Source organism: Artibeus jamaicensis, unplaced genomic scaffold (genome assembly GCF_021234435.1).
Source record: "Artibeus jamaicensis isolate MK-2021 breed Jamaican fruit bat unplaced genomic scaffold, CSHL_Jam_final contig_196, whole genome shotgun sequence".
Lineage (NCBI taxonomy): Eukaryota > Metazoa > Chordata > Mammalia > Chiroptera > Phyllostomidae > Artibeus > Artibeus jamaicensis.
In genome coordinates this window covers 5,082,239-5,109,042 of record NW_026521401.1, presented here as the reverse complement: position 1 = coordinate 5,109,042, position 26,804 = coordinate 5,082,239, and the positions used below count along the sequence as shown (strand labels likewise).

At 42.9% G+C, this 26,804-nt stretch overlaps 1 protein-coding gene across 3 annotated transcripts in view; it reads right to left on the bottom strand.

Annotated features, from left to right (window-relative positions):
* The window catches only part of POU2F3 (POU class 2 homeobox 3), a 57,188-nt gene that overhangs the window by 8,786 nt on the left and 21,598 nt on the right, over window positions 1–26,804 (bottom strand). For 2 of the 3 annotated variants that reach the window (XM_037167972.2, XM_037167973.2), the window contains exons 2-8: window positions 15,864–15,968; window positions 14,325–14,427; window positions 12,024–12,106; window positions 7,689–7,871; window positions 7,155–7,296; window positions 5,096–5,232; window positions 1,461–1,622 (exon numbers count right to left, since the gene is read on the bottom strand). In XM_037167972.2, the coding sequence (XP_037023867.2) occupies window positions 1,461–1,622; window positions 5,096–5,232; window positions 7,155–7,296; window positions 7,689–7,871; window positions 12,024–12,106; window positions 14,325–14,427; window positions 15,864–15,968 (915 nt within the window). Of the gene's footprint in view, window positions 1–1,460; window positions 1,623–5,095; window positions 5,233–7,154; window positions 7,297–7,688; window positions 7,872–12,023; window positions 12,107–14,324; window positions 14,428–15,847; window positions 15,969–26,804 lie in introns of those variants that run through there. The other variant, XM_037167974.2, reaches the window with a different exon arrangement.

Sequence of the window (26,804 nt, the reverse complement as noted above, 5' to 3'; positions counted from 1 at the left end):
TTATTATTTATTTCCTTGGTGAAGACTTTCTAACCATTACTTCCCAAGGCTCTGTTAGCTGTGACTAAGAAGTTCTCCTAAAGAAGTTATCATGTTGTTTATCATTTCTTTATTTGTCTATCTCCCTTGCTATACAATGAGGTCCCCTGGGAGAGGGGACAAATAATACTTATTTGTGTATCTCAGGACTCTGCACAAAAAACAATATGTAGTAGATAGTCAATAAATGTTTGGTGAAAGAATGAACAATGGCGTAGTTTTATGAAAAAAACTATGTCCCTCCCTGGACGAGGCTGAATTTTGTTTATGCTTAGTGCTAAAAGACTTAAAGACATCACCATTATTCTTGGTTCCCTTAACCTTAAACCGTCACCATCCCCAAGGGTGGAGAACAACATTCCCACACCCACCCTCTAGGCATCATCTCTCTCCAGGATAGAGAAGATATTTTCTGTTCTTGAAGTCTGCTTGAAGTCCATGTTATTACCAGCCCTGACTTCTTCCCTGACCACCATAATTACAGGTATAACTTCTACCTGACACTTCCTTTTGGATGTCTAGGAGCCATGTCCAATTTAATATGACAACTCTAAATTCTTAGTTTTTCCTTTCAAAACTGTTCCTCCTTGGTCTTTATCATCTCAAAAAAAAAAAAAAAAAAAAAGGCAGCATCTTCCAACCAGTTGCCAAGGCCAAAACCCTTGATGTCATCTTTACCTTATTTCTCATACTCTATATCTGAGCTGTAAGCATATCTTGTTGGCTCCACAGTTGAAGTATATTCAGAATCCAACCACTTCTCACCACCCTAGCCTAAGCTTCCACCACTTAGCCTGATTACTGTAATTCTCCTAGCCAGTCTCCTGTCTCCACACAGATCATATACTGCACAGCAACTCATGTCAGCCAGCTTGGGCTCTGTGCTCAGAGCCCTCTAGTTGCTTATTTCACACAGACTAAACCCGGGGTCCTTTCAATGACCTCCAACACCTTAGATAGTCTGCTTCCTATTATTTTTCTCACTTCATCTCCTACTTCTCACCTTACTCCTTGATGTTGAGACATCTGGCATTCTTGCTGTTCCTTTAACATGCCAGGTGGTCTCATTTACTGGTCCCTTTCTTAGAACACCCTTTCCTTGAGATATTTCTCTATCTATACTTAGATCTCTGATCAAGTATAGGACCTATGTCACCTATAGGTCCTTATAGGTCAAATGTCATTTTAATAGGTCCTTTCTTACCTATTAAAAAAATCTGCCCACTATAACTTTCTATCTCCTTACATTTCTTTATTCTTTATATTAGATATTTAATATAAATCATCTATTTGTTGATTTATTTACTTCATGCACTCATCAACCCCAAACCTCCACCTTCCCCAGGATGGAGAAGACCTTTTACCCTCCAGGCATCACCTCCCCCTGTGTTTGGCAGGCACCTTGTTTCCTGGCCACTCACCAGACGGGAAGTATAGATGGGAGATTTAATGGGTGCAGTAACAGGACAGTTGATTCGCTTCTCCTTTTGGCGTCGGTTGCAGAACCAGACCCTTACCACCTCCTTCTCCATGGACAACTGCTCTGCAATTATGGATATTTCCTCTGAGCTAGGTTTGGGGTTCTACAAAGACAGAAGTGAGCGAAGGTGGTCAGAAGAAGAAAGAAATAGGGTCAAGAATTGGTAGTGGGGGACAGATGTTCCAAGGAAGCAGGATAGAAAAATAGATGATCAAAAAAGCTTTAGAATCAAACCTAGGATGGAATACTAGCTTATCACTTACTGTGTGTCCTTAAGAAATTTTCTTAACCTCTCTGAGCCTCAGTCTTATCATTAAGAAATGAGAATAATAATGCCTATGATGAAAGATTATTGCGAGGATTAAATAAGAAAATGTGTGTAAACTGCCAAACCCAGGGCTTGACACAGGTTCTCTTCTCTTACTCCTTTCTTCAAGAGAAGTTCTGAAAAGAAGAATTCATTGGTGAGTTATGTGGGGACAAGAAGAATCTCCAGAACCCATGTTCTCCTCTATGTTCTTTCCCCATAATCCAGTATATTTCTCTTGCAGCATTGCTTCCTGTCCTACCTCAAAATAGGAAATGATAAAGCTAAAATATATGAATCCATTGAGACTGTGGATTCTCAGACTCTCTTGTTCTGACCCCACTCCTACCCAAACTTTGATCTCAGCCCTCTTTCCTCCCTCCTACACCTTCCCTCACTCTTGTTGCTCTGAGAAACCTAATCAGAAGAAAAAGCCAGCTCTTGTCATGCTGCCAGAAGGATGTAGCCATAAAATGCACTTTGATGCAGTGCATCAAATGCACTTGAGCCCGATGCACTGCAGAGTCTGCTGGAGGGGCAGCAGTCCTGGAGGCCTGGGGCCAGCAAGGTTGAAGTAGGCCACATGTACCTTCTTTAGGGACTTGTGTGGTAGAGATGCAGGCTCTGGAGATTGGTACCTAAGGGAACCTGATTAGAAACTGTTTAGAGACTTCCGCCAAGATGGAGGCATAGGTGGATGTGCCATGCCTTCTCACACAACCAAGATTAGAGAAAACTAAATATTAGCAACAGAAAACACAGCCAGAACACGGAAAATTGAACTTTTCGGAAGTCCGTTAACAACAAATTCTTCAGCCTGACCAGTAAGGGGTGAAACCAGCGGCTGGTGAGGGGTTGCACAGGAGGACTTGGTCAGACGGACTCAGGCACGGAATCCAGGCACGTGGAATCCAGGTGCAGGGTTGGACCTAGTGAGCGACCGAGCGAGCCACCAGGCGAGTGACCGCGGAGGAGACAGCGGGGAAGCGGTGCTGCGTGTTGACTGTGGTTGCCCATTTGTGCGCGAGCAGACAGGCGAGGGAGTGGGCGGTTGGACTGGGGCCCGGCGGTCCGGCGGTCCCCGTGGCTAGCAGCAGTAGAGGGCGCTGCCATTTCCCCGCTCTGACCACGCCCCCACATACAGCAGCACAACCCAGCGACCTGGGAGTCCAAGGCACCGCTTCTCATACTTAAAGGGCCAGAACAGACCAAGAATGGCTCAAGAAGAACTCAAAGCCCCAGAGCCAATAGATCTAAGCGATGAAGAAATAGCAAGACTCACAGATGCACAGTTTAAAGGGAAGTTAAGGGGAAAAAGGTGGAGGGATTTGGAGGAACAAATAGGAAGGACACAGGGACGAGAACTAAGGGGGGGTGGAAATGGGAGGGAGGGGGGGAGCAAGGGGCGGGGGAGGCTGGGATGGGAAAAATAGACAAAAAACTGTACTTGAAAAATAACTAAATAAAATTTAAAAAAAAAGGATCCTCACAGAACTGGTTGATTATAGCCACAAATTAGACAAATATATGAAGGCAAAACTAATTGAAATGAATGGAATTGCACAGGACACCAATAGCAATGAAAAGGAAACTGGGACTCAAATCAATGGAGTGGACCAGAAGAAAGCAAATAATGGCCAAACAGAAAAGAGTCAAGAAGCAAGAATTCAAAGAAATGAGGAGAGTCTTAGGAACCTCCAGGACATCTTTAAACGCTCCAACATCCGAATTATAGGGGTACCAAAAGGGGGAAAGGCACAGCCACCAGTGGAAAACTTATTTGAACAAATAATAAAAGAGAACTTCCCCAATCTGGCAAAGGAAATAGACTTCCAGGAAATCCAGGAAGCTCAGAGAGTCCCAAAGAAGTTGGACCCAAGAAGGAACACACCAAGGCACATCATAATTGCATTAGCCAAAATTAAAATGAAGGACAGAATCCTAGAAGCAGCAAGAGATAGGGGAACAGTCACCTACAAAGGAGTCCCTATCAGACTGTCAGCTGATTTCTCAAAAGAGACCTTACAGGCAAGAAGGGGCTGGAAAGAGGTATTCTAAGTCATGAAATCCAAAGACCTACAACCAAGATTGCTCTATCCAGCAAAACTTTCATTTAGAATGGAAGGACAGATAAGGTGCTTCTCAGATAAGATCAAATTCAAGGAGTTCATCATCACCAAGCCCTTATTATATGAAATGTTAAAGGGACTTATCGAAGAAAAAGAAGTTAAAGGAACGTGAACAGTGAAAGGACAACAAACTCACAGTTATTAACAACCACACCTAAAATGAAAGCAAACTAAAAGGACAGCTAGATCAGGAGTGGAAACGTAGAAATGAAGATCTCAAGGAGAGTTAGCAACAGGGGAGTGGGAGGAGGAGAAGGGGGGAGAAGGTACAGAAAATAAGTAGCATAGACAGTAGATAGAAAATAGATGGGGGGGCAAGAATAGCATGGGAAGTATAGAATCTAAAGGACTTGAGACACATGGTCATAAACTAAAGGGGGGGTAATGGTGGGGATGGGGGGGTAGGGTGGAGGGGAATGAAGGGGGGAATAGAACAACTGTAACAGCATAATCAATAAAAATAAATAAAAATAAATAAAAAAAATAAAAAAAGAAACTGTTTAGACCATACCTCTTCTCTCCCCCAGTTTCCATGGGGGCACATAGTTGATACTATTAGCTTCATATAACAGGTTCAAGAATATACTTTTGCCACAAGTTAAAAAATGTATTATATAATATGATTACAAATATTTATATGTATGTGGAAAATGAAATAGAAGGAAATACATTTAGATGGCATTTAATGATGACTGTTTTCTCTCTACAACCTGTATTTTCCTAATTGTTTACAATAAGCATTTATTACATTTATAATTTGAAAAATACAAAACAATACCTAGAAAATAAAGAATTTACATACAATACCCTGGCTGTGCTCCCTTTTCTTCAACTGGGTATAGATCTATACCGTCTTCTGGGATGCTATATCCCATTCTTTAAATCTTCCAGTGAGAGGGACAATGTCACCCCAAATAGATGTCAGGGCAAGAAGGGTCAATGGGGGAAGAAGTTCCTGGAACTAGAGATAAAGGGCAGACTTTCACTCAAACACCTGGGTGTCTACAGAGCAAGTGTGTCATTGCTTTCTGACCCCTTCCCAGCACAGGTACTGAGGGGTCTCTGCAAAGGGCCTTTTATGTGCCTGCTCAACCACCTGTGGAAGTTGGCCCAGTGCTCCCACCCAGAGGAGCCACTCACATCTTGAAATCTTTTCTCCAGAGTCAGGCGAATGTTGGTCTCAATGCTGGTGCGTTTCTTCCTCTTCCTACCAAATACTTCATTGAGGGCGGGGTAGGAGCTTGGAGTGCTCACTGAGGGGTCTGATGGAGAGGATTCTGTTGGAAGGTGAAAGAGCAAAGGAAGTTCAAAGAAGGGAATGGACAGCCAATCCCATCTTCATGGACCTGAGATCCAACAATTCTTCTGGGTGGGTTCTATAGTATATTATCAGGACCAGGCCCCTCTTCCCAACCTGGGGAACAAGACAGACCAAAAATACTGCTTATCCTCATTGCTCCAGACAAAGATCCTTCATGATTCCCACAGCAATGCCTCCAGTGTTTGCAGCCATGGTTTAGGGACACCCAGACATCATCAGCATGTGTGAGTGTGTGGGTACAAGCAGAGCCTCTGCAAATAACACTCCTGAGTCTGTCTTTTATATCAGGGGTCCCCAACCTCTGGGCTGTGGACTGGTACTGGTCTGGGCCTATTAGAAACCAAGTGCACAGCAGGAGGTAAACTTCAATGTAGTGCCCTTAAATCATCTCAAAACCATACCCCTCCTGGCCCCCACCCACCATCCATGGAAACATTGTCTTCCATGAAACTGGTCCCTGCTGCCAAAAAGGTTGGGGACTGCTGCTTTATAAGTATGCCTGAACACCAAATACAATGCAAACTCTCACTTTGAGCTAAAGGTAATGGCAGTTGGTGCTAAAAGGTTGGTATTGAAGCCACTTTTTTTTCCCCAGTATAAATGTTGGAGCTAAGGCTGTTTAATTGATAGGCAGGAATATCCCTTTGCAAGGATTTAGGTATCAGATGGGGCAATCACACTAGAAATTATCTGTAAGGTCCTTTCCCAAAGACCCTAAGACCCTTTCATCTCATCTCTCACTTGAATACTTCCTTTTTTTTAATACTCACCTGAGGATACATTCATTGATGTGTGAGAGAGAGACATAAAAATGGTTGCTTCCTTTATGCACCACCCCCATGGGGATAAAACCTGCAACCTAGGTATGTGCCCTGACCAGGAATTGAACCCACAACTTTTTGGTGTACAGGAGGATGATCCAACCAACTAAGCCACATGGTCGGGGATTCAATGTTTCAATAGAAGTTGTGAAAGAGACAGTCTCTTCCTTGCCCCCTCCCATGTTTCCATTTTGCTCTTTCCTTCTCAGCTAGACCAGTAGTTCTCAATCAGGGACAATATCATACCACAACTCCTCCAAGGGATATTTGACAACATCTGGAGATATTTTGGGAGTATCTCAGCTGGGGGTGGCTGCTATGGCATCTAATGGTTAGAGACTAAGGATGCTACAAAATAAGAGAGCTCCCCAGAAGAAAGAATTATCTGACCCAAGATACTGATAGTGCCATGGCTGAGAAACTCTGTTCCTGACAACAAATTCTTCCATTCAGTATTCCAAACATTTGTCCCTTAGCTTACAGTCCTGACCTGCTGGAATGCCTCCCTGGCAACCACACCTGACTGAATTCTCCTGCAAACTTCCCTCCTGTTGTAAGACTTTTCTGACCAGTCTAGCTCATAGTAACTCCCTGTGCTCTGAAAACCTACTCAAGAATTAGCCAAATAAAGACCTTCTGTTGTGTCTACTGTCTCCTCATACATGTGAGACTTTAAGAAATCCAATTCCCTATCCCCCTAACCTACCTAGTCCAGACAGCCATCTGGGTAAGTGTGTTTGCTCTGCAGACCCAACCCTTGTCTCTAGCCAGCTGTCCTAAGATCTATGCTGGGTGGGTCTGGGTTATAGAAGGGAAAAGGTGCAAGTCTTCTTGGTCATAGACCTAAAGCCATGTCCTCCAAAGGGCTTTCTGAGTAATAAAGCTGACATTTTCTCTCCACTTGCCTGTGTCTTATTTCTCATTTGGTTCCAGACTATGGAAGAGAAGAAAGAGGTATAATGTATAGACTGCCTAAAGCCCCAACACAGACAAGTCGCTAGCCCCTTCCCTGCAGAATTTTCTAGGCATAATCCATCCTTATGTCCCTGGGGCCTACCTGCATCATTCAGCCACTTCTCCAGAAGTGGCTTGAGCTTGCACATGTTCTTGAAGCTCAGATTGAGGGCCTCAAATCGCGAGATCGTGGTCTGGCTGAAGTCATTGCCATACAGCTTTCCCATTGCCAGTCCCACATCTCCCTGTGAGTGGGATTGAAAAGAAGTAACTTGAGAAACAAAATGCTTCTCTTCTTGGTCCACATTCCCCAACATCCTAGCAGCAATCACATACCCAATGAAACTGCAAGCACCCACCCATCACCTTGGCTCCTTTCTAGTTTTTTTTTTTCTCTCTAAGATGGAGACACCAAGTGGACCATGTGCCTGACCTTTGTCTAGCTCTCATTTATTTCTCTTGCCTCCACTGGCAATGCCCTCATTTTCTCTACCAACAGCAACTATGCCTTATTTTCAGGGAACACAGGAACATGATGAGATTGTCTTAAACACATCCTTGGATGTTAAGCCTCCTTGAAAGCTTAGTTTCCACTCACTCAACCCAATTTCTTCCATCTTCTACCACAAAACCAAACCTGTGTGAAGCCCAGCTTAATGCGCCTCTGCTTGAAGGTCTTGGCAAACTTCTCCAGCTCCTCCAGGTCACTGGGCTCGTCAGCCCCTCCAGTGCTGGGCAGATGCTTAGGCAATGGGAGATGCTGGGACACTTCCAGGTGGGGTTCTAAAGAGGATCCTGACAGCCCAGGGTGTCCAGCTGCCTAAAAGGGAAACACAAGCCAAGCAGATCCATGAATAGTCAACATATCAAATGGCATTTTCTGATATTTTGTACTAATGGGCTTGTTCAGAGGATGACAGATCCCTGGCTACATTGGACTCCTAGTTTTTGCAATAGCATGGAAGTGGAAACTGGAGTTTCTATGAAGGAATAGCAAATACCTAGAATAATGGGTATAAACAGTAGGAGTGTGAGACATGGAGGTAGCCTTTTGAGTTTTATTCTATGACTCACTCTTAGCATTTATCTTCCTCTGTTCAGTTTTCCACCATAAAAGGAGCTAGCAGGGTTGTTTACAAAGATTTCAAAAAGAAATCTTGACGACTTCCGCCAAGATGGAGGCATAGATGGATGTGCCGTGCCTTCTCACACAACCAAGATTAGAGAAAACTAAATATTAGCAACAGAAAACATAGCCAGAACACGGAAAATTGAACTTTTCGGAAGTCCGTTAACAACAAATTCTTCAGCCTGACCGGTAAGGGGCGAAACCAGCGGCTGGAGGAGCAGGGTTACACAGGAGGTCTGGGTCAGACGGACTCAGGCCTGTGGAATCCAGGCACAGGGTTGGACCTAGTGAGCGACCAAGCAAGCCACCAGGCGAGCGACCGCGGGGGAGACAGCGGGGCAGCGGGGCTGCATGTTGACTGAGGTCGCGCATTTGTGCACGGGTGGACAGGCGAGGGAGTGGGCGGTTGGACCAATCCGGCAGGTCCCCACGGCAAGCGGCAGTGGAGGGCACCGCCATTTCCCTGCTCTGACCCCACCTCCACATACAGCGTCATAACCCAGTGACTCTGAGTGGCCCGGCCCAGGTGAACCACCTAAGGCGCTGCTCCTCTGCACCCAGCTGTGAGAAACAGCAGAGGGAGCCGCCATTTCCCCGCTCTGACCACGCCCCCACATACAGCATCACAACCCAGCGACCTAGGAATCCGAGGCGCCGCTTCTCACAGTTAAAGAGCCCGAACAGACCAAGAATGGCTCAAGAACTCAAAGCCCCAGAGCCAATAGATCTAAGCGATGAAGAAATAGCAAAACTCACAGACGCACAGTTTAAAACATTGGTGATCAGGATCCTCACAGAACTGGTTGATTATACCGACAAATTAGACAAATATATGAAGGCAAAACTAATTGAAATGAATGGAATTGCACAGGAAACCAATAGCAATGAAAAGGAAACTGGGATTCAAATCAATGGAGTGGACCAGAAGAAAGCAAATAATGGCCAAACAGAAAAGAGTCAAGAAGCAAGAATTCAAAGAAATGAGGAGAGTCTTAGGAACCTCCAGGACATCTTTAAACGCTCCAACATCCGAATTATAGGGGTACCAGAAGGGGGGAAGGCACAGCCACCAGTGGAAAACTTATTTGAACAAATAATAACAGAGAACTTCCCCAATCTGGCAAAGGAAATAGACTTCCAGGAAATCCAGGAAGCTCAGAGAGTCCCAAAGAAGTTGGACCCAAGAAGGAACACACCAAGGCACATCGTAATTACATTAGCCAAAATTAAAATGAAGGACAGAATCCTAGAAGCAGCAAGAGCTAAGGGGACAATCACCTATAAAGGAGTCCCCATCAGACTGTCAGCTGATTTCTCAAAAGAGACCTTACAGGCAAGAAGGGGCTGGAAAGTGGTATTCCAAGTCATGAAATCTAAAGACCTACATCCAAGATTGCTCTATCCAGCAAAACTTTCATTTAAAATGGAAAGACAGATAAAGTGCTTCTCAGATAAGATCAAATTCAAGGAGTTCATCATCACCAAGCCCTTATTATATGAAATGTTAAAGGGACTTATCTAAGAAAAAGAAGTTAAAGGAACGTGAACAGTGAAAGGACAACAAACTCACAGTTATTAACAACCACACCTAAAATGAAAGCAAACTAAAAGGACAGCTAGATCAGGAGTGGAAACATAGAAATGAAGATCTCAAGGAGGGTTAGCAACAGGGGAGTGGGAGGAGGAGAAGGGGGGAGAAGGTACAGAAAATAAGTAGCATAGACAGTAGATAGAAAATAGATGGGGGGGCAAGAATAGCATGGGAAATATAGAATCTAAAGGACTTGAGACACATGGTCATAAACTAAAGGGGGGTAATGGTGGGGATGAGGGGTAGGGTGGAGGGGAATAAAGGGGGAATAGAACAACTGTAACAGCATAATCAATAAAAAAATTTTTAAAAAAAGAAATCTTAAGACAAGGAAAAAGTTGTTTGTTTTGTCTGTTCTTTTCCCACAAAGCAAGGTTACTGAGGTGTTCAACAGGCATTAAATGAAGATAACAGAGGACATCTGAGGCTCATTACATTAATAGAATTTCCATAAAATCTCAAACTCTTGTCATTGCCATTTTACTTTCGAAACCATCATTTTCTTTCATGAGAATGTTTTAAGTTTTGCTTTTTAAAAAAAAATCAAAGGCATTCTAGTACTATTTAAATGAACCTTCATCTCATTTGTTGTTGTCAGGAGAAATTTGTTTTTTTTTAGTTTATTTTCATAGGAAAATAGACTCTTAAACCTAGAACCCTTGTTGTACCCATTTGAGGTCAGGAGTGAATTGAACACATGAACACATTTATCATTCCACAAATAAGGAAGAAAGCCCAAGCCCAGGGGCCCAGGCATTGTTCCAGTGCAGGGGCCACTGCCCATGTGGACAATGTGACCTAAGTCCACTTTCTTCTTCCTTCTTCCCAGTTCACTCTTTTTCCTAGACTTGGGTTAACTTCATTCATTTTCTCATCAAAGATATCCGGCTTACCATTAAGATAGGCATCATTATGATAAGGAAGGTAAAAGGACCTGAAAGAAGTTAAGGACTCTTTTCCCCAATGTCTTTTAGAACAGAATGATTTAAAACCATTATGGAATGATCCTGTTTTGCAGAGTGGCATAGACCAGACCTTCAAGATGGTCTCAGCCTTTTTTGAGGCTTCCTTTTCATTAAGTTATTTGTCCTTTCCTTTGACAAACACTTATTAAGTTCTTTGCTAGACTTTCACTCTCCACCTTTCACATCCAATTAGATATACCAAATTTCATTGACTCAACTTCCCCAAACATTTCCTCACTGATCCCCTCCCCTTTATTCTTGTTGTTATAACCCTAAACCAGTCCTTTATTACAACTGTCCAAGATAATCTTAGTAACTTTCTGTCATGGCTGTCTTATTTATAAGATGTGAGTTGATCTTGAAAGCTGTCAGAAAGAAGTGGAAGAGTTTATGAGTCATGTCCCCATTTATATTAGCCACTAGATGGTGATCTCCTTCCAGATGTCTTTAGTGGACTCTAGCCTTCTATAGCCAGGGCCCTTAGTGATCCATCAATGGAGAATCTTAGCATAGAGAAGGGATGTCAGAATCTCTGCAATCTTCTGCACATCCATTCTGCACAGCCATCTCATGCAGCTATGTAGGTTAACTGTACAGATAGGGGAGGAGTTGCTGCTATAGTACAGCTCCCACTACTCTTGCCAAGCCATACACCCTGACATAAGGCCACATCTAGCCAGTGGAAGTGGTGCCTTTCATTCTAATTGGAAAACAAGGGCTGTGTAGAACCATGACAGCTCTCCAAATGGCTCCTGTTGCAGACCTCAGTCCTTCTGACCCACAAACATATGTCCAGTGCAGTAGGCAGTCTAGAATAGGTCTTAAGTGAGGCTCATAGGCAAGAGCCACTGGCTTTGTAGTCTTGAGACATCAGGCCTATGGGATTCTGGGCTTTCCCTGGGGCTTGTGAGCACCCAGCCTGGGCTGGCCATTATCTTGGCGTCCCTAGGAAGTCAGCTGGCCTTTGGTTTTGAGATAAGTGATGCTAGATTCTCATTGGGAATTGAGTGGAGTGCCTGCATAACGGATCAGGCTAGCCCAGGAGCTAAGTCTGACTTCACCAGTGATAATGGGTCAGTAATTTTCTCTGGCTATGTCTTTATTTTCCCATGAGCCAACAGGGCTAATCCCTTGCTATTCCCTCTTCCCAGAGGGGTAAAAGCACCTTTGGGTGCTTTTTCCCTCTTCCCAGAGGGGTAAAAGCACCTTGGGTGAAGGGAAACCAATGAACATAACTTCATTAGTAGCTGAGGAATTCCTACAGGAAATAGGAAAAATGTTGTTTACCTGGGATGCCAAGCCAGGTCCAGACTGTGGGAGGAGGAGAGAGCTTTGTTGCTGTGGAAAGGGGAGAAGATTTGGCTGCAGACCTGGGTAAGAGGAGAGGGACAAAGGAACAAATGAATAAAATCCAGGCCATCTGGAAGACATGCTCTGCAACTTTGGAACCATGATAACTCTCATCACCCTTTACTAACTGATCAAGCCCGTCACCCACCTTAAGCCCTGTGGAGAGGCCCCCACAGGTACTGCCAGGCATTGTCACACACAGGCAGAGGCAAATCAGACATAGGGATAAACATCTGTAAACAGCAGTCCCCAAACTAGTCTTTCTGCTTGCACTCCTAGCTGGGGTGGTGCAAAGGCTGAGGAGGGTCAAAACAATCTGCTCTGGGATCTGATAACCAGGGCTGAAGAAATCCAAGAGCAAGAAGATGCAGGGTGAATACTAACATTTTGACCTGAAGCCGAGAATTTCTGTTTTGCCTGCAGAAGTAGCTGGACGCTACGCAGGCTCAACCATATCTACAAGTGTGTCAAAACAAGAGGATGGGGCTATACAGCTCCAAAGGGCAGTGAACCATTGACCAGAGGCTCTTGGCAGGACATTTTACACTTAGGAGGAAGGACTGAAAGAGAAGGGGAGACAAGAAACTGAGCCTCTGGAAAGTCCGTCTGGTGGTATAGATTCTACCTGCTCAGTCCACTGCTTAAGGATTGCTTTCTCCTTCCCTCTCCCGGAAACTGTCAATAAAGGAATCTGTCTGGTTGGTGGTCATGACAGTGGCCTTTCATCTATGAAAGGTGACAGCCAGGCCTTCTCACTTTTCTCTGGTCATGACAGTGGCTTTCCTCTATGAAAGGTGACAGCCAGGCCTTCTTACTCTCACTTCATGGAGGGGCCATCAAACTACCAAAGCAGACAATGGGGTGGGTCACCCCAATCACTTAGCACAGAGCAGAACCTTGGGGGTTCTGCTGCCCTAAGTTGTTTGACATCACTGAGGTACAGCAGCATCAGCTAATGCTGACCTTTATGCTTCTCAGGCTAAAAAAAGTCAGATCTAATTTTTTCTTATTAAAATAAATAGGCAAGAACCCTGAACTGGGAGTCCAGAGGCCTGAGTATTAATTATAATCTAACATTTACCATATGTTGAGTTTTAAAGGTTACAAAGCCTTTTCACATACATCATTTAAAATAACCCTCAATAGCCTTGTGAAATAGAGTTTTATTACTTTTCTATTTTTATGGAGGGGAAAATAAAACCTCAAAGAAGTTAAAGTAAGTATCCTAAGGATAAACAGCTAGCAGTTTTTACCAAAGGCTTTCTCTGACTCTAAATTTTGAATTGGGCTTTTGTTTGTTTTGTGTTTTTTTCTCCTCTGTATTATATGTTGGCTTTATTGGTTATATGCCTGGGCCAACTTTATATCACTATCTTCCAAAAAGAAACCGAATCAAGTGTAATCTCTTTTCTACTCCAGGAGTGTGATATACATTTAGCCAAAGCAAATGCTTAAAGATTCAAATATATTCTCATTATTCATTATAGTAACATTCTAAGATGCCTTGGACACTAAGGATGAGGATTGAAATTTAGATAGGTTCTAAAGACAGAAGAAACAGTTTCATTTTGTTTGGATTCTGGAGCTTCAACCTCATTGTTGGACTTAGAAGAGGGAGAGGTAGTACAGCAGATGGCCAAGACCATGGGTTTCAGACAGACTGGGAACTTTATAGTAGGTCACCAAAGCCATAATATAAGGTTATTTGGAAATTAAATCAGGAAAATTATTCAGCAGAGCTTGTGGCACATGTCATGCTCAAGGAATGTTAGCTATTGTTATAAATATTCTAATCCCTTTGTTCTTGGCCAAGTTATCTGGAAGTTAACTTCCCAGCCAAAGAAAACCTGAAAACCTGTAGGTGGCACTGTTACTCTACCCAAATAGAATCACAGTCAAGTTTCCGGAGTGACTTCCAAGGAATTGAGACTTGTCTGTACTGCATTTCCCAAGCAGCTACTCTTTCCTTGTACTTCTCCAATTCTTTGCCACCCTCACACCATCTGTCTCAATTGGCTATGAAATGGAGAAGGTGGGAAAGTGAAACAGTGAAGGAGACTCAGTCTAGAGGTGCAATGACAGGGTCCCTTCCTCAGACCTTGCTATGGAAAAGCTGGTTTTAATATTAGAGGGCCAAGCCACTCGCTCATGTGCCAAATTTGGGCTTTCTCACCCAGTAAGCAGCAGCAGCAGCACTTTACTGTACTTGGTCTATGTGGAAAACCCCAGGATTATTACCTTGCTGCCCAGGCTGTGTCTGAGATAGCAGAAACTGGGATACAGACTGTAGGTGGCCAGGAACCAGCACGAGCTGCTGGAGTGGGTGGAGGGGAGTCACATCCTGCATATGAGGAGACACACACATTACAGAATTTATAAACTGGGGTGACAGCTCTAGCTGCCTTCTAACTCATTTGTCCCATGGGTCTCCAGACTCTGAAAGTTGGTGGGCAGTGACCTTGCCTTATGCCTCTGTGTATCAGCAGTGTCTGGTACATAGTAGCTACTCCATTAATGCTGGTGATGTTACAGCTTAACCAAGCGGTGCCTTGCAACCTTTTGTCACTTAAATCTTGCCTTGTTATTTAACTCTTGTGTGTGTCAGTCCTGTCTCCCAGCTTAACTGTAAAAGCCCTGAGGATACAGACTATTACCCTTCTTTCAGTTGTGTACCCTAAAAATAACAAGCAATCCCAATTGTCCATTAAAAAAAAATCTCATGGTATTTTATCATGATAAAAGCCATGTCTTGACAATTTTCTTGGGCCCGAAACTTCCCTGGAAGAAGGAAGAAAGTTATTAGTTTTTTCATAAAACCAATTTGATTAAACAGGAAGTTCATTTTCCCTGGAGTTCTTCCACTAGCCCAGGAAATGGAAATACCAATTCCAATGCTTGGGGAATCTGGGAATCCTTTGGTACTTGAGACCTCCAGGGCTCTGTGTCTTCACTGTGCTGAAATTAGCTCTGTACCCAAATAAAAAAACTTCTTAAACTCTTACTGAATAAAGAAATGAAGAAATGGGTGCATATTCTACTCCTAAATATGACCAGAGAAAGGGTATCTCTTTCTTCCCCAGCTGATCCAGACCAAGAAAGGAGTTTATCACATGAATGCCTTCTTAGACATTTGTGGGTACTGTTTCAGGACGCCTCTTTCTTCCTGCTAATGGTATTCTGTTCTAGTTTGGCTTTGACATAAAAACTCGTTGTGGGGGAAGGGAGCACTAGGGACAGAAACACTCTATAGGTCTCCCCTGAATGTGGCTGGCAGACACCAGCCCCATAGCTACTAGATCTGTTCTTTGGGAGTTTTGTTTTGTTTTATTTTGTTTTGAAAGATTGCCTCTTTTTTTCTCCCAGGGATGTAGAAACCTCACTTTTCACAAAACCAGCTAGGCTTTACCTTTAAGATGACTTAAAAATTTTTTTAACTGATTTTTAAATAGAAAGAAGGAGAGAGAGAGAGAAACATCAATTTGTTGTTCCCCTTATTTATACATTCTTTGGTTGATTCTTGTATGTGCCCTAAATGGGGATCAAACCCACAAAGAGCATTGAGACAAAGCTCTACCCAACTGGGACTGTTTTGTAACACCAACCCTCACCCAGACTCTAGGCCTCTAATCTCTCTCATGTTCCCTGCAGGGGGTTCTTTAGAACAATATAGACTCCCTGAGTGCCAAATTTAGAGGTCAGGCATTTTGTAAACAGCTTGAATTAAACTCACTGGCCCGCTGAGAATGTCAGGGCTCCCTTACGTGGGCTGTCATTTACCCCAGACATCTGGTTTCTGGACATCATGGCAGGTCCTTGACTCAGGTGGCATGGCCTATGCAAGAGGGTCTGCTGCAGGGAGTCATTGAGGTCCTCTGTTTTAATCTGTAAGTGGAGGCAGGAGGAGAATATCAGTTCTGGGCCTTCCCAGGCCAGCAGAAGTGGAAACTCAGAGATCAAGGCAGAAGATAAGTCATAAGACCAAGGAGTAAAGAGCTAGCTCAGAGCCTACTGGGCTGTAGCTTGATTTTCCTGCCTGTGTGTGCTCTACAGAACAGGGAATCTGGTCAAAAACAGAGGTGAGTGGCCCTCTGGAGTACCAATTTGCAAGATGGGGACTCCACCTATATCCATCATTCCCAAATGCTATTCCCATCAGCTGTGTTGATACATAATGCATTCTCTGCTTCATTGAAATGAGAAAGAAATCATTGTAGTGACTTAAAATTTTTATTTTGAACCTGAGATGATATTCTTTTTGGGGGGAGGGTGGGAGTATATTAGAATGCTTTTTATGAAGTGATGGCAATCTGAAATGATATTTTTAAAACTCCCCACCTCATAAAGTGTAATATTGAAAACCCTTTATCAATTTCTCCCATGTTCTAGTTTTTATATTCTTGGTCCACAAAGTCGCAAATCTGGGAAACACTGATACGGAAGATCAGCTTCCTCTCCATCCCCCTTTGTTTTTCACACCTCCCTGTCATCTGCATGTAAGACTGCCTCTGTAGCTGGGCCCCTTTGGTGACAGTCCTTGCCTGTCTCCCTACAGGTGGGGACATGTCTCCCTCAGAGTACTGCAGTGGTTGCAGCCTAAGGGGCCTGTGGTGGTTTCCAAACTTTCTAGCAGCCTCTACCTGTCTTCAGTGCTAGCACCAACCACCCACTCATGGGTTTCCAGGTGTCCAAGAGCAGGGCAGGAAGCACTACGTGTGGCCATGTCTTCTCCCACCCTGAGAACAACTACCCTCTTGCAGCTTTTAGAAAGTCCATGGAGTTGGAGCAGCTAAGTGACTTTGGGTTCATATAATGTGGCAAGGAGAACATGATCTGGACCACACCTTACAAAAGACAGTAGAGATCCCAGCTTAAACCATTTTCTTGGTCTACACTGAATCTCACTGACATCCTGGAAGCTTTCCTGTCTTCATTAGTTTAACCTAAGTTAAAGGTTCAGACTAATGGCTATGCTTGTGCTTTTAATCTCTGTAGAAAAATGGTGCTTTGGATCATTAGAGGAAAAATTCTTTTTGATTGGAGAGCCAGAAAGATCCTATGGAGTGACTATTAGAGACTGAGAAGGATTAAAGTGCCTTGAAGATAGTGGAAACCCGATGAATGTTAATTGAATGAAAGACATAAACAGAACCCATCTCTCTATAGTCTCCAGGGGGATACAGTGAGGATGCAGCTATACATTTCTTCTAGTCCTGTCTCTGATTCTAACTTACTATGTAACCTTGAACACTCATTCAGCCTCTGTGGAACTCAATTTCCCCATCTGGTATATAGTGCTGCATAGATTTAAAAAAATTTTCAGTTCTAAACTAAAATTACAAATGCCAATTCCATAGCACATTTGGCATACAGGGCTAGTCCAGGTGGCTGCAGCATTCTTAGACAAAGTAGATCTAAAAAGCAACAAGAAGCTCTGGTTGTGCAGAAATTGGTAAGAGGATGTTTTTTGCAGGGACAGCTTTTACAAATCATTCCTGTCTTTTCTTCTCACCTAAGGAGACTATTCTGGAGCCTAGAACACACAGAGGAGGAAGGGAGAGAGAGAGAGAGAGGAAGTAACACAGTGGGATCAGAGAGTGAGACTTTCTGAAAACTCAAAAACCCTGGCCACCCAGGAATGATCTCCAGCACAATCCCAACCCCTGCCCCCGGCACCCCTCAGCAATTTCCACCCACACTTAGAATCACAGTCTAAGAAACCCTGGTATTCTAATTCTTCTCCCACAAATTGGAGTTTTCACAATCTAAATTACATGGAAACATTTTGAAAAGCTAGAAATAAATGATAAACTACTTATTTATTTATTTATTTATTTATTTATTTAGTTAGTTAGTTAGTTAGTTAGTTTTTGCCTTTTTCTTTTTAAATATATTTTATTGATTATGCTATTACAGTTGTCCCATTTCCCCCCTTTAATCCCCTCTGCCCTGCACACCCTCTCCCACCCTCATTCCCCCACTTTAGTTTATGTCCATGGGTCATACATACAAATTCTTTGGCTTCCACATTTCCTACCCTATTCTTAACCTCCCCCTGTCTACTTTCTACCTACCATTTATGCTACTTATTCTCTGTACCTTTTCCCCTTCTCTCCCCCTCCAACTCCCCTGTTTATAACCCTCCATGTGATCTCCATTTCTGTGATTCTGTTCCTGTTCTAGTTGTTTGATTAGTTTGCTTTTGTTTTTGTTTCAGATATGGTTGTTAATAACTGTGAGTTTGCTGTCATTTTACCACATTTTTATCTTCTTTTTCTTAGACAAATCCCTTTAACATTACATATAATAAGGTCTTGGTGATGATGAATTCTTTTAACTTTACCTTATCTGGGAAGCACTTTATCTGCCCTTCCATTCTAAATGAAAGCTTTGCTGAATAGAGTAATATTGGATGTAGGTTCTTGTCTCTCATGACTTGGAATACTTCTTTCTAGCCCCTTCTTGCCTGTAAGGTCTCTTTTGAAAAATCGGATGACAGTCTTATGGAAACTTTTTTTGTAGGTAGCTGTCACCTTATCTCTTGCTGCTTCTAAGATTCTCTCCTTATTTTTAATCTTGAGTAATGTGATTATGATATGCCTTGGTGTGTTCCTTTTTGGGTCCAACTTCTTTGGGACTCTCTGAGCTTCCTTGATTTCCTGGAAGTCTATTTCCTTTGCCAGATTTAGGAAGTTCACCTTCATTATTTGTTCAAATAAAATTCCACTTGTTGCTCTTCCTCCTCTCCTTCTGGCAGCCCTACAATTCAGACATTGGAATGTTTAAATATGTCCTGAAGGTTCCTAAGCCTCTCCTCATTTTTTTGAATTCTTGTTTCTTCATTCTTTTGTGGTTGAATGTTTCTTTCTTCCTGCTGGTCCACACCATTGCTTAGAGTCCCAGTTTCCTTCTCATTACTATTGGTTCTCTGTACATTTTCTTTTATTTCACTTAGCATTACCTTCATTTTTTTTCATCTAATTTGTGACCAAATTCAACCAGTCATGTGAACATCCTGATTACCAGTGTTTTGAACTGTGCATTTGATAGGTTGGCTATCTCTTCGTTGCTTAGTTATATTTTTTCTGGATCTTTGAGCTGTTCTTTCATTTGAGCCTTTTTTTTTGTCTGTGTGTCTGTTAATATGAGGGGAGGAGCCTTAGTTGTTCACCAGGGCAAGGCAACCCACATCGCTGCTTTGTGATGCTGTATGTGGAGAAGGGGTCAAGAGGGAACAATGGTGCTTGCTCTACTCTCTGCCGGATTCCAATCACTTCCCCCACAAGCAAATTGGGCTCTTCTAGTGCCTATTCCTGGGTGGGTTGGCATGTGTACGTTCTACGACCCTGTGGGTCTCTTGAACAAACTCTCCTGTGAGGCTGGGAGTTCCTCCTGCTGCTGCCTCAACCCCCACAGATGGTTTCAATTAGTGGTTTGAGGCTTTATTTCCCTGCACTGGGATCCTGGGTTGTGAGGTCTTTCTCCCCAAGTGTTCCTCCTGGTTTATTTGCACATGTCAGTGGGACTGCCCACTCCACCAGCTGGTCTGCAAGGTGCTGCCTTGCCAGCCACCTGCCACCTCGCCTGCCCCTGTACTCCACTGCTGCTTTGCTGTGACTCCTCTCTGACCATCTGCCTGTCTCCATCCCTTCTAACAGTCTGAATGAATGTGTCTTTTTTAACTCCTTGGTTGTTGGACTTCCATACAGTTTGATTTTCTGTCAGTTCTGGTTGTTGTTGTTATTTTTGTTATTGTCCTTCTTTTGGTTGTGCAAGGAGGCACAGTGTGTCTACCTATGTCTCCATCTTGGCTGGAAGTCTTAAACTACTTAGTTAAAACCACCAACAACAACTTTAAGGTTTCCTCTGAGAGGAGGTTTTACTTATGCAAAGCCTTTGTGGCCACCTCCCCTCCTCACATCCCCCTTCTCTACCTGTCATTCCAGAGGGGGCACATGTGAAGCAGGATGGAGGAAGGGAACAGGGAGAGAACATGGAACACTGGAGCTGAAATCAGGCTAGTGGAACCACCTCAGGCAGTTTGGCCACATTCCAGCTAGAAGGCAAGTAGCAGGATTCCTTTATAGACTCATTATGCTTAGTGGAGAGATAAGGAGGTGCAGCTATGACAGAGCTTGAAAACATGTGCTTTGCCTCCAACCTGAGTGCTATCTGTTAGAATCAGTGCCAGGTTTTCCTACGACACTTAATTTCAGAAACCAGAGCCATCATAAAAGAAAACTCAGCCTTTCATCTGTTTCATGGATCAATTGTCCTTCAAACTCTTTTAGGGGCACTGCCCACCTCCCAATTCTGAGAATAAAGTGCCTGATTGCAAAAATTTCTCTCAGTGTTAGTCTACGTGTTCTGACAACCCCATGTGTTATTATTCTGAGTTTTTTCTTTGGCAACATTTTACTCTTTCATTTTTCACAATTCATTATCCCATTGGGTGTGAACTACTGGCAGTAACTCCCAAAAAGACAATCCTAAATAAACCAAAGTGAAAGATAATAAAGGGTACTTCCTTTTCTGTGAAAAGTTCTAAAATCCCCTCTTTAGTTGGTGGGTCTTGGAAAGAGCAGAGCTGGAATAAAGGGGAAGCAGATACATCAACAACTCTTCTGACTCTAGCACACTTCTCTGACAATTCTCTGAGATTTTGGGGACTCAGAAACCAAAAAATTCAGAAATAAAGATCCCCTCATCAAAAAATCCCTTTCACTGCTGTTGAATGGAAAACACTGGAGCCTCTCCAGGCAACTAGGTGTTGGCTGTGGATCTGGAAGATGAGATAAAGAGACTTCTGTTGGATCCCATTGACTTCTAATATGAAAATTGGAACCACATTGGATGAAAACCTAATTCCCTCCATACTTGTGAAAACCCAATCAAACCCACAGCCTGCCTAGAATTGTAAAGATCATCTCCAGAGTCCCTTTGGCAGTTCTTCTCACACAAATGGAATATTTCTCCAGACTCTGCTTAGGACAAACTAATCCCTGGAGACATGGGCCAACACAGAGAGCTCTCTTGTCAGAGCCATTGATCATCCTGTTCATATGTTAGACAATGTCTGTTAGCTTAGAATCTTCTCCACCCACTCTACTGGGCAAAAGGTATTATTCTGAGTTTGGGCAGTGACCAGGAAGGTAAAAAGGTATCATGGGTGGTTATCTTTTCCAATCCAAGTGAACTCCCTGACATCATTTGCTTTAGAAAGCAGTAGGCTCATTCTGGAAGAAGAGTTGCTTGCAGGAGCTGGAAGTCCTTCATACTTTCCTTACTTGGCTTCCTCTCCCAACCAGGAGGTATGGGGGACAAAGGTTTACAATCCCAGCTCAGGAGGGCCCAGCAAGCTCTACAGATGGGTCTAAAGTTATATAACAAAATACTGTCAAAAGTCTGATAAGGGAATGGTCCTCTAACCCTCTCCTGGTTCTCTTTGTGCCAGGGATGAAAGAGAGAATAGACCACAGGTGATAGAGAAGAGGATATTCTGACCCGGACATACACTTGGACATCCTTATTAATCATCTGTTTTAGGATCATGCAATGAGGCATGGGGAGACTGGGGTGCTCATCTGTACCCTCCTCCCCATGACATTTTCACACGGCCCTTTCTAAGGAAAAAACAGACCAACACTAATGAATATATCACTGGTGATGAAAATGATCAAAGCTGTTGTCCCAGTTGCATAACTCATTTGTGGAAAATGTTTCATAAACATTTCACAAGAAGGAGAATTTCAAAGCATGAACATCTCTCAACCTGCCTTCAATTAGAGGCAAGATTTTTTTCTTTCTCCCAGCTTCTACATTTCTGCCTAGCAGTGAGGAACTGTTTTCTGTTTCATGACTGATTTATAAAGGGTTGGCAAACATGTCAATGAAAATATCTTAAAAATATATTCCAAGCAGTGGTGTTAGGAGGCAGGTATTTCATCTCAGATGAATAAGGCTAAAAGTCTCCCAAGAGACATTGATTGTACTTTCATTTGGAGTACTCTCCTCTCTCTGTGACTCTTACCGATTTCCTGTGATCAAGGTTTCTGCTTCAGATGCCTCTGAAAGTGCCCAGGGAGATGGCCTCATCCAGTCCCTGATCTCTATTCAGACCTATGACAGACAAGCCTACACACACCTTTACCCATGCACACTTGGATCTTCTTCCTGACAGCACCAAACTTCTAGACAAAGGAGTGAATCAAGACAGGAGACATGGGCCCTTTAATAAACTAAGGGCTCCTTAGGAGGCTGGGGCCACTTGAAGTTGCTATCTCCTGAAAAGAAACTTTCCAAAAAGGGCATCCTTGTTTTTTCTGCTTGCACCTACTCTGGAAATACAACAAGCTTATCAGTCATGTTATTTAATACTTTGGCTTCAGTACTTAGGACATAGCATTGCTAGTCCTAACACATATGTGAATAAATACCCCATCATTTTAAGTGCATAAAAGTTTTCTTCTTCTTTTGGTATATAAATCCATGAAATCAAGTTTAAAAACTCTGGGAAATGAATTGTGCCCTCATTGAGAATGCAGCCTCATAAATGTCATGTTGCCCAAGACTCGAACAACTTTAACCACTGCATTTCCTCACAGCCCTCCTGAGATGCCAGCAGTGTCCCCCTGCAGTTGGGAGTTGGAGTGATTAGAGTTCTCTTGTTTGGTCCTGGTACCCTTCAAATCAGAGTTTTCTGATTCTCCTAGTACTCTCCCTGGAGATCTACTCTCTAGGGAGGAACTGTTCCCACATGGAAATGCTGATTTGCCCATACAGAGGGCTGTTCTGCCCCCAAATAAGTGAAATGGCAGGAAGTAGATGGTACAGTGGGGAAAAGAAATGCTGAGCATAGTCTTCAAATCAAACTCTGAAAACTGTTTCTGAGTCCAGTGGTTATTTTTGGGAAGGGTCTGATGTGTAAGTGCAATTTATCATCTCACTGAGTTCTTCTGCATACACTTGGGCTGCCTATCATTGAAGGACTTTGATGTCCTTTTCAGAGGAAGGGATAATTTTTTTTAAAAAGACACCTAGGAAACAAGCATGAAGCTCAAAATCAACTAGTAGACCTGACTTCAGATTCCATTCCTACTTCTAACTAGTAGCATAATCTAATGTTAAATTATTTTACTCATTTATGTAGGCCTTGGTTATTCCTCTACTTTAGGAGGAAAATAGACTAGACAGAAACTACTTGAGAAATTTACAATATATTAAAAGAGTGGGAGCAGACTTGTCAGCATATAAGTATGTTTGTTGTTGTATTGCTCAACTGATTTTATAGATAAAAAGACTGAGGTTTGCAAATGTTAGGAAACTTGCTTAAAGTCACACTGCCAGTAAATAATAGAACTGAGATTTCAATCCAAGTCTATGTGTACATAGTTCTTCTACATAAACCTAACTCTCGCTTACTGTGTGTGAAAAAATCATAGAACCATAGACTCATAGAGTAGATAGTGCCAGGTGCATGTCAGATATTCAACAAATGTTGATTACTCCTTCCACATTATTAGAAATGTAGATATCACCTGGTCAAAAAGGTTAGTTTTAGTTATGACTCCTGAAGACCAGAGAGGGAAAACAACGTGCTCAAGACAACACAGCAGGAATTGCAGCCAAGCCAAACCTGGAGATCAAGTCAAGGCTAGTTAGGACAGATCTCCTAAGTCCCCACCCAGAATGCAGGTGTGTACCATGCATTCCATTGTATGTATGGTCTGGCTTTACTTTCTATTTCTATCACTCTGATATTGTTGTCCACTTGGGCTCCTGTAATAACTCAGTAGTAATCCTAATCCCATTGCTCTAAAGAGATTTAATGTCAGTCAAAAGAAAAGTTTCCACACAGAGTTTTCAATTACTATACAAGACAAGGTTTAGATATAAACAAAGCATACATCTAGTTGATATGATAACATAATGTACTTAGCCTAAGAAACAGAATTGTCCTTGATTCTCACATGTATTTATTAACTGTAGGGCTTTGATATTTGCTCTTTCCCTCCCTCATTATGAAGAAGATAGGTAGGGAGGGTGGAAAAAACTCAGTCATGCCATGAAATCCCTGTCTCAGTATATATTTTATTAATGAAAATTTTCAGAGGAAACTAATGAAAGGGCAGATACAGTACTCATCTTCCACACATACACACACACACACAACCAAGGTGTGGTTGTGAAGCACTACACAGATTAGTTCCATGAGCATTAGCTCAAGGGAGAAAGTAATATAGTTTGGCATTTTAGAAATTAAAAAGCACTTTCAAATGTATTTTCATGTATTCTTCATGATAATTCAATGGGGGTAATGATCTTATGAAATTGTTTTTACTGATGTAGGAACTAAGACAAGGAGAATTTAATTAACATGTTCATGGTTAGACAGCCATTAGGAACAGAGCCTGACTTTCTACTCAGGTCTTTGGCCTTTAGACCCTCCCTTCTTCTGCCTATACCACTCTGTGAGACAGTCACACTGAGCTTCCCTCCTCCAGAATTTCCCATGCAGAAATGTGCTTATTAAGACACACACATTTCTCCTCTCTGTCCCATGTTTTCACATCTAGTGCACACATGGTAACCAGTGCAACCTGAAACTTCCACATGTATGTGGGAACTACATTTACTGAAAGTCAAGTTTGCAACAAGCCTGACTGGAATTCTTTTTGGCATTTCCTGGGTGCCTGTTTGTGACCTGGAATCCTGTCCCTGAAAGTTTGAGCATTGGCTATAAATACAAGTGAACAATTTTCTCTGGTAATTTTCATCTTTAAGAATAGTCAACTAGAAACTTCCGGCCAAGATGGAAGCATAGGTGGAAACACTGTGCTTCCTTGCACAACCAAGTTTAAAGACAACAAAGTTTTAGTAACAAAAACGCAGCCAAAACACAGAAAATTGAGCTGTACGGAAGTCCAACAATAATGAACTATTCAGCTAGACCAGTAAGAGGGGTGGAGTCAGCAGCTGGTGGAGTGGGGTTGGGCAGGAAAAATCAGCTGGACTGACCCAGGAGCGCATGTGGCAGTTGGCAGATTGCAGGCCAATGGGCAGACCCAGTGAGGGTGCAAGACATCTGGCTGACCATGGTCACACATTCACACTCAGATAAACCAGGCAAAGGAGCAAGCAATGATACGGACCATGCAGGCTAGGGCCCCAGTGACAGAAATTAAAGCCTAAAAGCAACAATTGGAAAAACTTTTGGGGTTGAGGTGCCAGGAGAAGCTCCCATGCTCACAGAGAGTTTGTTGGAGAGACCCACAGGGTTTTTGAGGGTGCACAAGCCCACACACCCAGGAGCCAACACCAGGGGGGCCAGGTTTGTTTGTGGGAAGCAGCAGAGGGGACTGAAATCCAAGAGAGAGGGCAACAAATGCCATTGCCCCTCTCTGATCCCGCCCCCACATACAGTGTCACAACCCAGAGACTTGGTCCCCACACCCTGGTGAACACCTAAGGCTCCACCTCTCATACATAACAGGCATGCACAGACCAAAACATTATGGCTCAAGAACAGCTCAAAACCCCAGAGCCAATAATTCTAAGTGACCAAGAGATAGCCAACCCTTCAGATGCACAGTTCAAAGCACTGGTGATCAGGATGCTCACAGAACTGGTTGATTTTAGTCACAAATTAGAGGAACAAATGAAGGCTAAACTAAGTGAAATATTGAAAAATGCATAGGAAACCAATAGCGATGGAAAGGAAACTGGGACTTAAATTAAGGGAGTGGAACAGAAGGAAGAAAAAAATGACCAAACAGAAAAATATGAAGAAACAAGAATTCAAAAAATGAGGAGAGGCTTAGGAACCTCCAGGACATCTTTAAACGCTCCAACATCCGAATTATAGGGGTACCAGAAGGGGGGAAGGCACAGCCACCAGTGGAAAACTTATTTGAACAAATAATAAAGGAGAATTTCCCCAATCTGGCAAAGGAAATAGACTTCCAGGAAATCCAGGAAGCTCAGAGAGTCCTAAAGAAGTTGGACCCAAGAAGGAACACACCAAGGCACATCATCATTACATTAGCCAAGATTAAAATGAAGGACAGAATCCTAGAAGTAGCAAGAGAGAAGGGGACAGTCATCTACAAAGGAGTTCTCATCAAACTGTCAGCTGATTTCTCAAAAGATACCTTACAGGCAAGAAGGAAATGGAAAGAAGTATTCCGAGTCATGAAATCCAAAGACCTACATCCAAGACTGCTCTATCCAGCAAAGCTCTCATTTAGAATGGAAGGGCAGATAAAGTGCTTCACAGATAAGGTCAGGTTCAAGGAGTTTATCATCACCAAGCCCTTATTATATGAAATGTTAAAGGGACTTATCTAAGAAAAAGAAGATAAAAATATGAACAGTAAAATGACAGCAAACTCACAGTTATTAACAACCACACCTAAAACAAAAGCAATCTAAGAGGACAGCTAGATCAGGAGCAGAAACATAGAAATGGAGATCACATGGAGGGTTATCAACAGGGGAGTGGGAGGAGGAGAAGGGGGGAGAAGGTACAGAAAATAAGTAGCATAGACAGTGTTGTCTATGCTACTTTCTACCTGTCTATTAGGTAGAAAATAGACAGGGGGAGGACAAGAATAGTATGGGAAATACAGAATTTAAAGAACTTGTGACACATGGACATAAAGTAAAGGGGGGAATAGGGGGGAAAGGGTGTGAAGGGTGGAGGGAAATGAAGTAGGGGGGAAT